Source organism: Callionymus lyra, chromosome 8, assembly GCF_982586985.1.
Source record: "Callionymus lyra chromosome 8, fCalLyr1.hap1.1, whole genome shotgun sequence".
In the NCBI taxonomy this organism is placed as follows: domain Eukaryota; kingdom Metazoa; phylum Chordata; class Actinopteri; order Syngnathiformes; family Callionymidae; genus Callionymus; species Callionymus lyra.
Genome location: NC_141825.1, coordinates 7,045,418 through 7,057,974, shown reverse-complemented (window position 1 = coordinate 7,057,974; position 12,557 = coordinate 7,045,418). Strand labels below are relative to the sequence as shown.

At 42.7% G+C, this 12,557-nt stretch overlaps 1 protein-coding gene across 3 annotated transcripts in view; it reads right to left on the bottom strand.

Moving 5' to 3' along the window:
- Positions 1–1,434: 1,434 nt before the first annotated feature.
- reln (reelin) overlaps positions 1,435–12,557 on the bottom strand; it is a 101,413-nt gene continuing 90,290 nt past the window's right edge. The window contains exons 54-63 of one of the 3 annotated variants that reach the window (XM_087797268.1): positions 11,359–11,465; positions 10,884–11,302; positions 10,742–10,815; positions 9,554–9,715; positions 9,334–9,491; positions 9,045–9,270; positions 8,290–8,487; positions 7,128–7,226; positions 5,842–5,968; positions 2,539–2,636 (exon numbers count right to left, since the gene is read on the bottom strand). In XM_087797268.1, coding sequence (XP_087653394.1) covers positions 5,848–5,968; positions 7,128–7,226; positions 8,290–8,487; positions 9,045–9,270; positions 9,334–9,491; positions 9,554–9,715; positions 10,742–10,815; positions 10,884–11,302; positions 11,359–11,465 — 1,564 coding nt within the window. In that variant the 3' untranslated portion in view covers positions 2,539–2,636; positions 5,842–5,847. Of the gene's footprint in view, positions 2,637–5,841; positions 5,969–7,127; positions 7,227–8,289; positions 8,488–9,044; positions 9,271–9,333; positions 9,492–9,553; positions 9,716–10,741; positions 10,816–10,883; positions 11,303–11,358; positions 11,466–12,557 lie in introns of all 3 variants that reach the window. The other 2 variants (XM_087797269.1, XM_087797270.1) reach the window with 2 other exon arrangements.

The window sequence follows — 12,557 nt, the reverse complement described above, 5'->3', positions numbered from 1 at the left end:
GAAATATCACCCAGAGATACAGCAGTGAAGGAAGGCCACGAGGAGGAGACGGGCTCAGTAACAGCAGGGGTTCCACACAAAGGGGGAGGGGTTTTCTCTTTAATCAACTTAATTTTGTCAGTGAAAAATGTCAACAATGCATTGCTGTCAGCTTCACGGAAGACAGGTGTGATTGAAGAAGCAGGACACACGAGAGAATTTATCGTGTCAAACAACACTTTGGGTTTTTTCTTATTTGCTGCTACCAGCTTCCTGATGTAATCAGATCTAGCAGTTTCCACCATCTCATTGTAAGAAGACATCAGATCCCTGAGGTGAAGTCTGTGCACCTCAAGTTTAGTGGACTTCCAGAGACGCTCAGTCTTTCGACAAAGACTCATTCAGTCATTTGGCCAAGGGTGTTTTTTTCTGAATTTTCAAGTTCAATTTAACAGGTGGCACTTGATCCAGTATTTCAACAGTGATTAATGAAACAGTGAATCAAACTGCCCACGTTAAAGCAGTCATTGATCAGGATAGCGTACGTACTCACTAGTACGCAAATTCTCGACAGATAGTACTGTCTCAAATCAAACACTGCCGCTAACACACTAACCCGAAATTACGTGACAGCTTCTTCTTCTACTACTTAATGATTTCAACCAGCTGAAGGAACACTATCGACACCTGCTGGCAGCACGCTTTGTTTGGATAAAGAAATATTAGAAAATAAATATTTGCGATATATTCACGACAGTATCAGCACCGAAGACGTGTCATCATTATGTGACGTAACTTCCGTTTACAACATCAACGTCACTAAGATGGCGGCTGTTTAGGGTAGATAGTGTCCATCGATCCGTTTTGTGGGTGTTAGTACGCAAATATAGTGTGCATGAAGCACTACATTTCGCTAACTAAGAATTATGCATTGAAAATACTAAGTTTAAGTACGCAAGTATGCAATTTGAGACAGCTATGAATACCTTCGTCTTGCCGCCATTTAAACCACTTTCGAAGCCTAGATGCATGTATTCATAGGACCAAGGTTATGTTAGTACCGTATTTCCCGCACTATAAGGCACACTTAAAAGCCTTTAATTTTCTCAAAAAATTACAGTGCGCCTTATAATCCGGAGCGACTTACAGTATATATGAACATTACCTGGTGGGTGACTTGTTTACAAACACTTTCATGATTCTGCGCCGACTGAGCCGACACGCCGTTGGCGGGATTACTTCATAAGTGTCATCACAGGGTGGGATTTACGACGCACGTCACATCATGGCGGACTTTTATGGAGTGATATTACTGCCACCAGTTTGAGCGAGTGTGTTGGGTGTTGTACACTCAGAATCACTCACTCCTAATATTGCCCCTCGTGGTCTAAATAACGTCAGTAAGAGTGGATTTGTAGAGGTTTTCTCCTGTTGTTCAAGGATGAGAAACAAGAGTTTGAGGTTTGGACAGTTCTTTATTTCCCTTTATAAGGCTGCTGGGTCTCCCCATAGTGGATATACATATATGTACACGGCTTCACTGGAGTTACACTGAGGGTCCAATTTACACAGACTTCAAAAACGACACTAAAAGAGCCTCCAAGTATCAGAAGTCAGCGGGGGAGGAGGGTGAGGAGGGGACAGCACAAGAGAGGGGGCGGGGGAGGGTGATGCAGAATGAGAGTCGACTAATAACTTAACACTAGAAAAGAACAAACATTTCACGCACAGTGCATCTTAAATAGGTCACGTGAAGAACCATTTACCATAAATATCTGTCGTTTTTTGTCGTTTTTTTTCCATCGGGATCCAACATATATATAAAAAATTCAACAAAATTATTCAGTCCATCTTTTTTTTTTTTTTCCTCATCGTGCAAATCGAACGTTCCGACCCAGAGTGGAAACATTTTTTTTTTTCTTATTCCAGTCAGAAGAGGACGAGACAGAACCCGGCGCCTCCTCCTCCTCCTCCCTCACCCGCCCTCACCCCCTTTTTCCCTCCCACTTCTCAAAAAGCTTATGAATTAGTAGAAAACGAACAAACCAATGAACACCACGGTCAACTCATCACGGAAAGAATGCACGGACACACGGAAAAACACCAAGAACACGTTTTTTGTTTTTTGTTTTGTTTTTTCGTTGTTTTTTTTTTCTTCTCTTCTCTCAAGGTCAAAGTCGCGGTGTGGTGTAGGTCGGCGGCAGTGGAGCGGCTCCTTCCTCTGACGGCTCAGTAGAACAAGAAGGCCACTCTCCGGTCAGCTGGTCAGTTCAGCAGTGATATCTCCATTTCACAGTGTGGTGGGAAACGTCGGGAGGGGGAGTAAGGATGGGGGAGTAAGGATGGGGGAGGATGGGAGAGTAAGGACTGGGGGGGGAGGACATATCACAGGTGGAAACTCAAGGATTCAAAAGAGTTTTGTGTGGAGAAGAAACGACGGCTTCCTCTTCCTTCCGTTCTGAGTTCCTGCCACGATCGGGTGGGATCGGATGTTCTGAGACAGGAGGGCGTCGAGGGGAGTCGGGTGTGATTGGCAGGTGAGAGGACGAACCCCCTTTTTTCAGGCGCGCTGCCGCAGGGCCCGCCTCTTACGGCTGTAGTAGCGCCGCCCGCTGGTCTGTCTGGCAAAGTTCATCATGTAGTTTTGCTTCCGCGTGCTGCAGGTGGAGGGAGAGAAAAGGGGGGAGGAGGAGGAGGAGGAGAGGAAGGGGGAGGCGTCTCGTTAGTGACCCGGAAAACAAAGGGGTGTAAAAAAAATAACAGTCGTTCCTTCGAACACACCATGCACGCGGTTGCTGGTTCTAAACCTCGAGTCATGCTTCATTCAACCTCAGACACGCCTCAGATCTGACGAGGACAAGAGTCGGACGACACACACTAAAGACGGGACTGTTTGGGGGAGTGTTTGAGGTCAGAGGTCAAAAGTTCTAAAGCCGAAGGGAAAGGGAGGGGGGGGGGGGGGGGGTTTTGTTGTAATGAAGAGACAAAAGCTGCAGAAGATCGCTCTTGCTTAGCCTGTTCATTGCCTCTTCCATCCAGCAGGGCGGAGCCAGCGAGCCAGGAGAGCAGCCGGGGGCAGGGAGGAGCCTCTGCGAAGCGGGGGGAGGGTTTGAAGGGTGAGGGGTGAGGAGGGGGGATGCATGACGGCAAGAGTGTTGATGAAGCAAAGCTGGTGTGTTCTTGGTCAGTGATGATGATGATGATGATGATGATGATGATGAAGCTCCAGGATCATGTGACGTGTCAACGTCCTCACGGATGATGTCGATGATAAAAGCCGTGGATGGGAGGAGTTTAGTCATGTGACCAGAAGTCATGTGACCAGAAGTCTCACGCGTCGAAGCTGCTCGCTGTCGCAACACGACGTGAGATTTGATAATTTATGAGAAACAACCGTAGAGATTTTCAACCGTATTTTATAACATTTTGAAGCCGATTCTTACAAGAAAATAAATACATTCATTAATAAAAATGATAACATTTGATATCAGTTAATGAAGTGTACGGAAAATTAATTTCATTTATACGTCAAAGTACGACGACCATTACCTGCGATTAACTGTGAGATTTATTGTACTTGAAATCTTGTGCGTTGAGGCCAGAAAGTGAAGACAAAATATGAAAAACTGTGTGAATGCAACACAGATAATTATATTACTTAATCACAGATTAATAATCGCTCAGTATTCTTAGTATCTCTGTACACTAACTAGGATTTATTTACAGTGTGAGACAAAAACTATTTGGTCAAACTATTATTTTGTTTAAACTATTATTTTGTTCAATTATTCATTTGTTTAACTTTTATTTTGTTCAACTATTAACTTGTTTAATTTTTATTTTGTTCAACTATTAACTTGTTTAACTTTTATTTTGTTCAACTATTAACTTGTTTAACTTTTATTTTGTTCAACTATTAACTTGTTTAATTTTTATTTTGTTCAACTATTAACTTGTTTAACTTTTATTTTGTTCAACTATTAACTTGTTTAACTTTTATTTTGTCATTATAAAAGCGCAGAAGTAGAAACAAACGGCTGCAGTGATGAACTATGTTACACAAATATAAACACAAACACAACAACATTTTTCCCTGACATAGATAGAGTTGTGTTGAAAACTCTTCTTGTGAGATTTGATTTTCTCCACCTGGACATTGTGAGCGTCCGACCCACCTGTGGGTGGGCGGAGCTAGAGAGAGTGATGAAGAGGAGAGTGTGAGCGATGAAGAGGAGTGTGTGAGCGAGGAAGAGGAGAGTGTGGGCGATGAAAAGGAGAGTGAGAGTGATGACGAGGAGAGTGAGTGATGAAGAGGAGAGTGTGAGTGATGAAGAGGAGAGTGTGAGCGATGAAGAGGAGAGTGAGAGTGATGACGAGGAGAGTGTGAGTGATGAAGAGGAGAGTGAGAGTGATGAAGAGGAGAGAGTGAGTGATGAAGAGGAGAGTGAGTGATGAAGAGGAGAGAGTGAGTGATGAAGAGGAGAGTGAGTGATGAAGAGGAGAGTGAGTGATGAAGAAGAGAGTGAGTTATAAAGAGGAGAGTGAGTGATGAAGAGGAAAGTGAGTGGTGAAGAGGAGAGAGTGAGTGATGAAGAGGAGAGTGAGTGATGAAGAGGAGAGTGTGAGTGATGAAGAGGAGAGTGAGAGTGATGAAGAGGAGAGAGTGAGTGATGAAGAGGAGAGTGAGTGATGAAGAGGAGAGAGTGAGTGATGAAGAGGAGAGTGAGTGATGAAGAGGAGAGTGAGTGATGAAGAAGAGAGTGAGTTATAAAGAGGAGAGTGAGTGATGAAGAGGAAAGTGAGTGGTGAAGAGGAGAGAGTGAGCGTTGAAGAGGAGAGAGTGAGTGATGAAGAGGAGAGTGTGAATGATGAAGAGGAGAGTGAGTGATGAAGAGGAGAGTGAATGATAAAGAGGAGAGTGAGTGATGAAGAGGAGAGTGAGTGATGAAGAGGAGAGTGAGTGATGAAGAGAAGATTGTGAGTGATGAAGAGGAGAGTGTGAGTTAGTGATGAAGAGGAGAGTGAGTGATGAAGAGGAGAGTGAGTGATGAAGAGAAGATTGTGAGTGATGAAGAGGAGAGTGTGAGTGTGTGATGAAGAGTGAGTGATGAAGAGGAGAGTGAGTGATGAGGGGAGAGAGTGAGTGATGAAGAGTGAGTGATGGAGAGTGAGTGATGGAGAGTGAGTGATGAAGAGTGAGTGATGAAGAGTGAGTGATGAAGAGAGAGTGATGAAGAGTGAGTGATGAAGAGGAGAGTGATGAAGAGTGAGTGATGAAGAGTGAGTGATGAAGAGGAGAGTGATGAAGAGTGAGTGATGGAGAGTGAGTGATGAAGAGGAGAGTGATGAAGAGAGAGTGATGAAGAGGAGAGTGAGGAAGAGTGAGTGATGAAGAGTGAGTGATGAAGAGGAGAGTGATGAAGAGAGAGTGATGAAGAGGAGAGTGATGAAGGGTGAGTGATGAAGAGTGAGTGATGAAGAGTGAGTGATGAAGAGTGAGTGATGAAGAGGAGAGTGATGAAGAGTGAGTGATGAAGAGTGAGTGAGTGATGAAGAGTGAGTGATGAAGAGGAGAGTGATGAAGAGGAGAGTGAGTGATAAAGAGTGAATGATGAAGAGTGAGTGATGAAGAGGAGAGTGACGAAGAGTGAGTGATGAAGAGTGAGTGATGAAGAGTGATGAAGAGTGAGGGATGAAGAGTGAATGATGAAGAGTGAGTGATGAAGAGTGAGTGAGTGATGAAGAGTGATGAAGAGTGAGTGATGAAGAGGAGAGTGATGAAGAGTGAGTGAGTGATGAAGAGTGATGAAGAGTGAGTGATGAAGAGTGTGTGCGGTCGAGGGGGGGTGAGGCGACACTTACCTGACACTACAGCCATGCCAGAGGGAGCAGAATACAGAAGAGAGCAGAGGTTAGAGCACGAAAGGGGGGAGACGGGGGGAGGACGCTGCTGTCTCGCACAAAGGTCAGAGGGGGGCGGAGCCCTGGCCTGGGGAGGCACGACCCCGAGAGAAGGAAGAAAGAAGGAGGAGGTCAAGAAAGATTCAACAAGGTGGAGGTGAAGAGACCATCGGTTGTATTCAAGAGAGAGAGAGAGAGGGTGACGACACGGCGGAGGATGTGGGCGAGCAGCAGGGGGGGGTCAGCAAAAGAAAGGATGAAGAAGAGGAGGATGAGTGGAGGAGGAGGAGGTGTGGTCAGCAGAGAGAAACAACAGCGTGAGGACGGTTCAGCAGATTCTGTTGAAGACGGTGCACAGTGTTGAGAGGTGGTGGACGGATGTGTGTGTGTGTGTGTGTGTGTGTGTGTGTGTGTGTGTGTGTGTGTGTGTGTGTGTGTGTGTGTGTGTGCTAAATTCTGGCAAAAATAATTGTTAATTTCCAAATATTAGACAAAATATTGATCGATTGTCCATCAAATACTTTGTACAAACGTCTACAAAGTATTACGTGTTTATACGAGTAAGATAATGACAAAAACAACTATTTTTCATTTATGTTATTGTATATAATATGCACATTCACAATCTAGTCAAATGTTATCAGCCTTTTTCTTTTTTTTGAGAAATATCTTGTGCAACTGAAGAATACTTATGTTTAGATAAATATAACATTTTCACGAATATAGCTAAGTTTTCTTGTCAAAGTCGTGACGTTAATCGCTAAGAAGTCAGGTAGTGATGGTGAAGCTCCGCGAAGCCTCGTCATCATTTGCAGAGCCACTAGATGGCACTGTTTGCTTACAACCTTTTGCTTTTTAGCAAGTATTTAAACGACACCTCCCTTCATATTGAAGTCAAGAGCGCCATCTATTGAGCAGTGAGGCTTCATGAAGCTTCACCAGTCCAGTGCTAGACATGGTACAGGATTGTATTTGTTTGTACTGATGAGTATTTCTCCATGAAAAAAGCAAGTTTCTTCGACGTAAGAACAGCATCAAAAACACAGCGAAGCGCTTCATGCCTGCGTGACATCAGAGGACAGGACGACCGGAGGCTGCGTATCCGTGAGTGGAAGTGTGTGTCAGTGGGGGGGGGGGGGGGCTCTGCAGGTGAAGCCGGTTCTGGGGCGGGAGGGGATGGATTTCAGGGGCAGATCTGAGCTCTGTTCCCAGGTAAGGGGGCGGGGCTGCTGAAATTGGGTACTCACAGAACGACCTCCACGTGGTCCAGAGCCCACTGGTCGTGTCCAGCGCCGTCGTGACGCGGCTGCCACCATCGTAGCATCACACCTTTGACTCGCGCCTCCCTGGAACAACACGAGTCATTTAGAGACATCTCAGCTATGTTAGTGCATCAGAATACATATATATATATATATATATATATATATATATATATATATATATATATATATATATATATATATATATAACCAGAGACACCTCAGTTTTATATACATATATATGAGGAAAACATATTAATCAATATTAATCTGAAAGGGTCGTAGGAAAATGACATTAGCAAGCTGAAGCTAAGGCTAATGCTAAAGCAAATGCTAAACTAGGTAAAACATGAATTAACGAGCGTGTTGAATTTAACGATTGAAATCTTAAAACTTTTATTTTTTATTGAAACGTTTTGGTTTTTTAAGCATTTTGTGTCAATTTCTCGTTTCATTTAATGGTAACTTGGTAGAAGTCATTTTATAATTACTGTCAAAAATATATAAGAGAACAAATTCTCGCTATATACGTTGGATGATAAATTAAATATATAATTAGACTTCAATTGACTGCTTTTTTAAAAAACTTTTTTGATCGTTAAAGAGTCAATCTGTTAGATGAAAATATTGTTTCTGGCGCCCCTGTGTTTGAGAAATGTAACTACAGCACCTTCAAAAAGAAATTGATTGGAATGTTTCTGTTTTTAAAGCATTTAATTATTTTTAATATTGAATTAGTGACACAATTTTTACTGACATTTTTGTATTGAATTTTAAATAACAACAAGTAAAATCATAGTTAATTTAGAAAATGTATTTTTGGATATTATTGGATATATATATAATATACTGTATATATATTAGATACTAGTAAAAATTAAAGTGTAATTGAAAAAAATCATTTTGAATTTTTGTATTTAATAAAAAACAAATATTAACTTTAAAGTAACAGATGATTTAATTCAATCATTTGATGAAACTTCAACTTTTCGATACATTTTTTATAAATTATTTAAAATAATGAATGCTTGAAAAAAATAACGTTGTTTTAATATTTAAAAATGTTATTTTTATAATATTCCGATGACACTGATCTAATCAAACACGTATATAAAAATACAAAAGTATAAAACTGTGCAGCACTCACAGCGGGATGTTGTAGGAGACTCTCTGGGCCTTGATGAAATCTTTGGGCTGGTGTTGGGCGATGACGTGCCAGCTGACGCCGTTGTTGACGCTGTACTGCAGCAGCACCGCTCGGTCCACGGTGTCGGCCTGATCCAGAGCGATGTTGCAGCTGTCGGTCTGAGCCACGCTGCCGATCTGCAGCACGAACATGATCTTGCTGTGGGGCGACAGGTCAGAGAGGTTTGAAAAGGTCACTCTTGTCTTAAAGCAGCAATACGCAAGCTTAGCAAGGCGTTTCTGGCTCCCTCCAGTGTCGCCAAGTGTAACTGCAGCGCTGCAAATGACTCGCTTACTTCAGGTTTATGATGGTTTATCTTCTGGTAACTTCATGGAATCTTTTCATTATTCCAGTCAAAACAAATCATATAAGAGAACAATATAAATTAAATCATAAATCAAATATTCAGAATTCACCTGTCCGACCGACTTTTTCGATTGTTAAAGAGTCTATTTGTGAGTTTAAAATATTGTTTCTGGCACCCCCATGTGCCAGAGAAGTGTAACTACAATTATATTTATTTATTTTTGGGGGAAATATGGGCTGTAAAATATCATAACATGGGCCTCAACTGGCCCACGAAATGTAGAAAGAAATAAAAATTCCCCTTTCTTCAGGGATTATTCATTTCTCTAACATGGCTGAAGAAGCAGCCAAGCAGCATGCAAGCACTCGTGCAATCGTTCCCGACTAAAACACGTATGTCCTGGTAGTACCTGTACCTGGCTCTAGTGAGGTCTAGCGGTCTCGTCACAGCCTGCCTCATCTTACAGCCATTGAAGTAGAGCGAGTCTCCGTGGGCGTGCGGCGAGAGCTGCCCGCACCCGCTGCCCACGCCGCCGCCCTGGATCAGCTGCCAGCTCTCCTGGGACACGCCGCCCGACTCGAAGTTGTCCTTGATGGAGCTGGGCAGGTCGCCGCCGGACAGGGAGCAGTCGTCGCCTGAAGGGGGGCACGAGAAGAAGCCATGAGATGAAGATGGTTCCGTGGCGGCGTCCGACCCACCGTGGTGCCCCTCATCGCAGATGCAGACCGCCCCGCTCGCGCAGTAGCCGTGGCCGCTGCACAGGCCGGGACAAGCCTCCCCGATGTACACGTGGTCCACCCCCCAGCTCTGACGCTCTCCGCTGCCCTCCTTCTGGATCCAGCGGAACTGCGTCGCCCTGGAAAAAGTCGAGTTGGAAGAGATTCATGTTTTTTTGTTTTTTTAGAAACGCGTCTTTACCCTGAAGACACGTGGTCCGGCAGCGGCACCGTCACTCGGGTCCACGTGGAGCTGTTGACCGGGCTGTAGATGGTGGACTCGTGGAACTGGAAGGGAGAGCAGCCCACGTTGTTGACGGAGGACGGGAGACACTCGGACTGAACCAGCTGCCACGAGTCGGACCTGAGGATGGAGGGAAGGGTTGACGGTGGAAAACCAGCAGTTGGTTTCAAGAAAAATCAGGTGAAACCGAAGTCTTTTAACAAAATAACATATGATATTTTTTAATGTTTGTCATATTTAAAGATAGTAAAGTAATTACACGCCTACTTTTTTTTTCTTTTGAATTGAAAAAAAAAATCGTTTTTAAAGAGGTATTATGTAAGATAGAAAAAATGGCTTCTGTCTCCCCCTTGTGTCACACAGTGTTACTGCAATGCTGTAGCTTAATTATCTGTGTTTGTTCTCCTTCAACAAACACTCACCAAATTACTATAAAAATAACAATTTAATGAAAATAATTCTGACTGATCATTGTTGGCATCCATATTCTCTGTTTCTTATCTTATCTAAAACACTTGGTCACCATAGCAACATGAACCACATGTGGTCTTAACCTTCAGTTTTAACAAACAATGTTTTTATTTGATCGTTTTTGACAAATAACATGTTCAGTTGTTCAAAATAAAATCAGTCATATCACGAACAATAATAATAATGTGGAAATGTTACTTAATGCTCCTTAATTAGCATAAAAAAAAAATGTGTTCATTTTTTTTTTTTTTAAACAAATGTAAAACAAAACAAAACCTTCACACAAACAAGTTTCCTAAAAAATGTTTTTTTTTCTTAAACCCCATTGTCTGATATTTATATTTTTTACTCAACAGACTTCAATTTTGTTCAGACTGATGTTCGGAGTTGGTTTTGTTTCAGTTTTATCTGATTGGTCTACTTTGAAAATGATGCAAGTATCGGGACCTAAAACATTAATTGCATAATAAAAAAGTATCTTTTTTTAAACAGTCTTTTTCACAACTCGTGTGAGCAAGTGTGTCTTTTGGTCATCGTTCCCCTTTAATTTTTCCCAAAGGATCAATAAAGTTTTATCCATCTACTTATTTTCATAATAACCCTTTTAAAGTTTATGAAACCAGAGAGTTTTGTTCTAATATTAGCATCAGATATTTTTCCTCCTTCAAGACCTACCTGGCGTCCTTCCTGTACTGCAGTAGGACGGAGTGATGGTCCTGACAGGTGTCGGCCTCGCAGCCAACCACGATCTGCGGAAGCAGGAGGAAGTTGAAATAAGGCTCGACAACATGGCCGACGCCAGAGCAGGAAGGCGGACCTTGAACTGGAGGACGTATCCGGGCTGAACGATGAGCTCTCGCGTGGCCAGGATGTTGTGCGTCCGGTCCTGGTTCTTGTTGGGCCAGTACAGATGGAAGGAAGGATTCCCGCAGAAGCCGGCGGTCCGCACGGCGTTGGGGTAGAAGCTCCAGCTCTCCTCGTGAGACACGCCCTCGTCGTCGAACGTGTCCAGCAGGGTGGACGGGTTGATGTCCGAGCCGCCCACCAGGATGTTGTCGATGGCCCACTGGGCTCGCTCCAGGCTCGGCGTGGCCAGCCCGGAGGAGACGGTGAACGGCTGCCACCAGCGGAGGCGGGTGGCGTTGGTGAGAGCGCCCTCCGGCAGCACGATGTAGTCCCGCCTCACCGACACGTACTTCAGGTAGTCCATCTCGTGCAGCAGCGTCCAGGACACACCTGGAGAGAGACGCCGGTCAGACGAGAACGACCAGGAACACATGCCGACTCAGCACCTCCGTCGGTGGAGTAGTCCAGCAGGACGCCCTCTTTACGACAGGTGGGGCGATGGCACATGGTCATGTTGTCTTCACTCCCGATTCTGGCCCAGTACTCCACGAACCTGACAGTGTTCAGGATGAGAAACAGATTCTGGAACTGAGTTTCAACTCAAGCTAGAAAATGTGTATTTCCAGAAGTAAATGCAGCGTGAATGATGAAGCCGATGAATTTGTGAACAAACATGCTTGAAAGTATTAGTTTTCAAAGTACAAATGAGTGGAAACTGTTGAAATGATGTAATAAAGAAGAAAGACTGATTGAATAAACGGAAAAAATAAGAAAAATAGAAGAAAAGGAAGAAGAATACAAAGAAGGAGGAGAAGAAAAATAAGAAAAAAAGTAGTAGAATGTGTAGTAGAAGTAGAAGAAGTAGTAGTAGAAGTAGTAGTAGTGGGAGTGGAAAAAGTAGTAGTAGAAGTAGAATTACAATTAATTGTAAAAGTATAAGTAGAAATAGCAGTATAATAATAAGTAGTAGAATTAGTAGTTAAACTAAAGGTAGAATTAGTAGTAAAAGGAAAAGTATAAGTGGTAAAAGTAGTAGTATAATTAGTAGTATAAGTATACGTAGTAAAAGCAGTAGTAGAAAATGTACTAGAAGTAGAAGAAGTAATAGAAAAGGTAGTAGTTGGAGTAGAAGAATTAGTAGTAAAAGGATAAGTAGAATTAGTAGTAGACGTAGAATAGTAGTAAAGGTATAAGTATTAGTAGTATAAGAAGTAGTAGAAGTAGTAGCGGAATTAGTAGTAGAATTAGTAGTAGAGGAAGTAGTAGTATCAGTAGTCAAAGTAGAAGTGTAACTTGTAGAGGAAGTAATAGTATTAGTAGTAGTAGTGAGTAGACAAAAGTGTTTTTAAAGTTGAAAGTTTCTAGGTGTCGATGAAAGTACCTGAAGGTCAAAGTGGAAGGAGTTGAAACATGAGTTGAAGAGTTTTATCATTTAAGTGAATGAGAAAAAGTTAGAAAAAGAGGAATAGAAGAAAGAGTTGAAGAGATAAAAGAAAGATAGAAAACAGATAGAAAGCATTTCGGGAACGAGCCAAATTGATAAAAGTTTGAATAGTTTGACTCAGATAAACTATGTAGGAGGAGATGCAGTACAAAGTTACAAAGCTTAGGTCAGAAGAGCAACAGTGGCTTCAATACTGCCTTC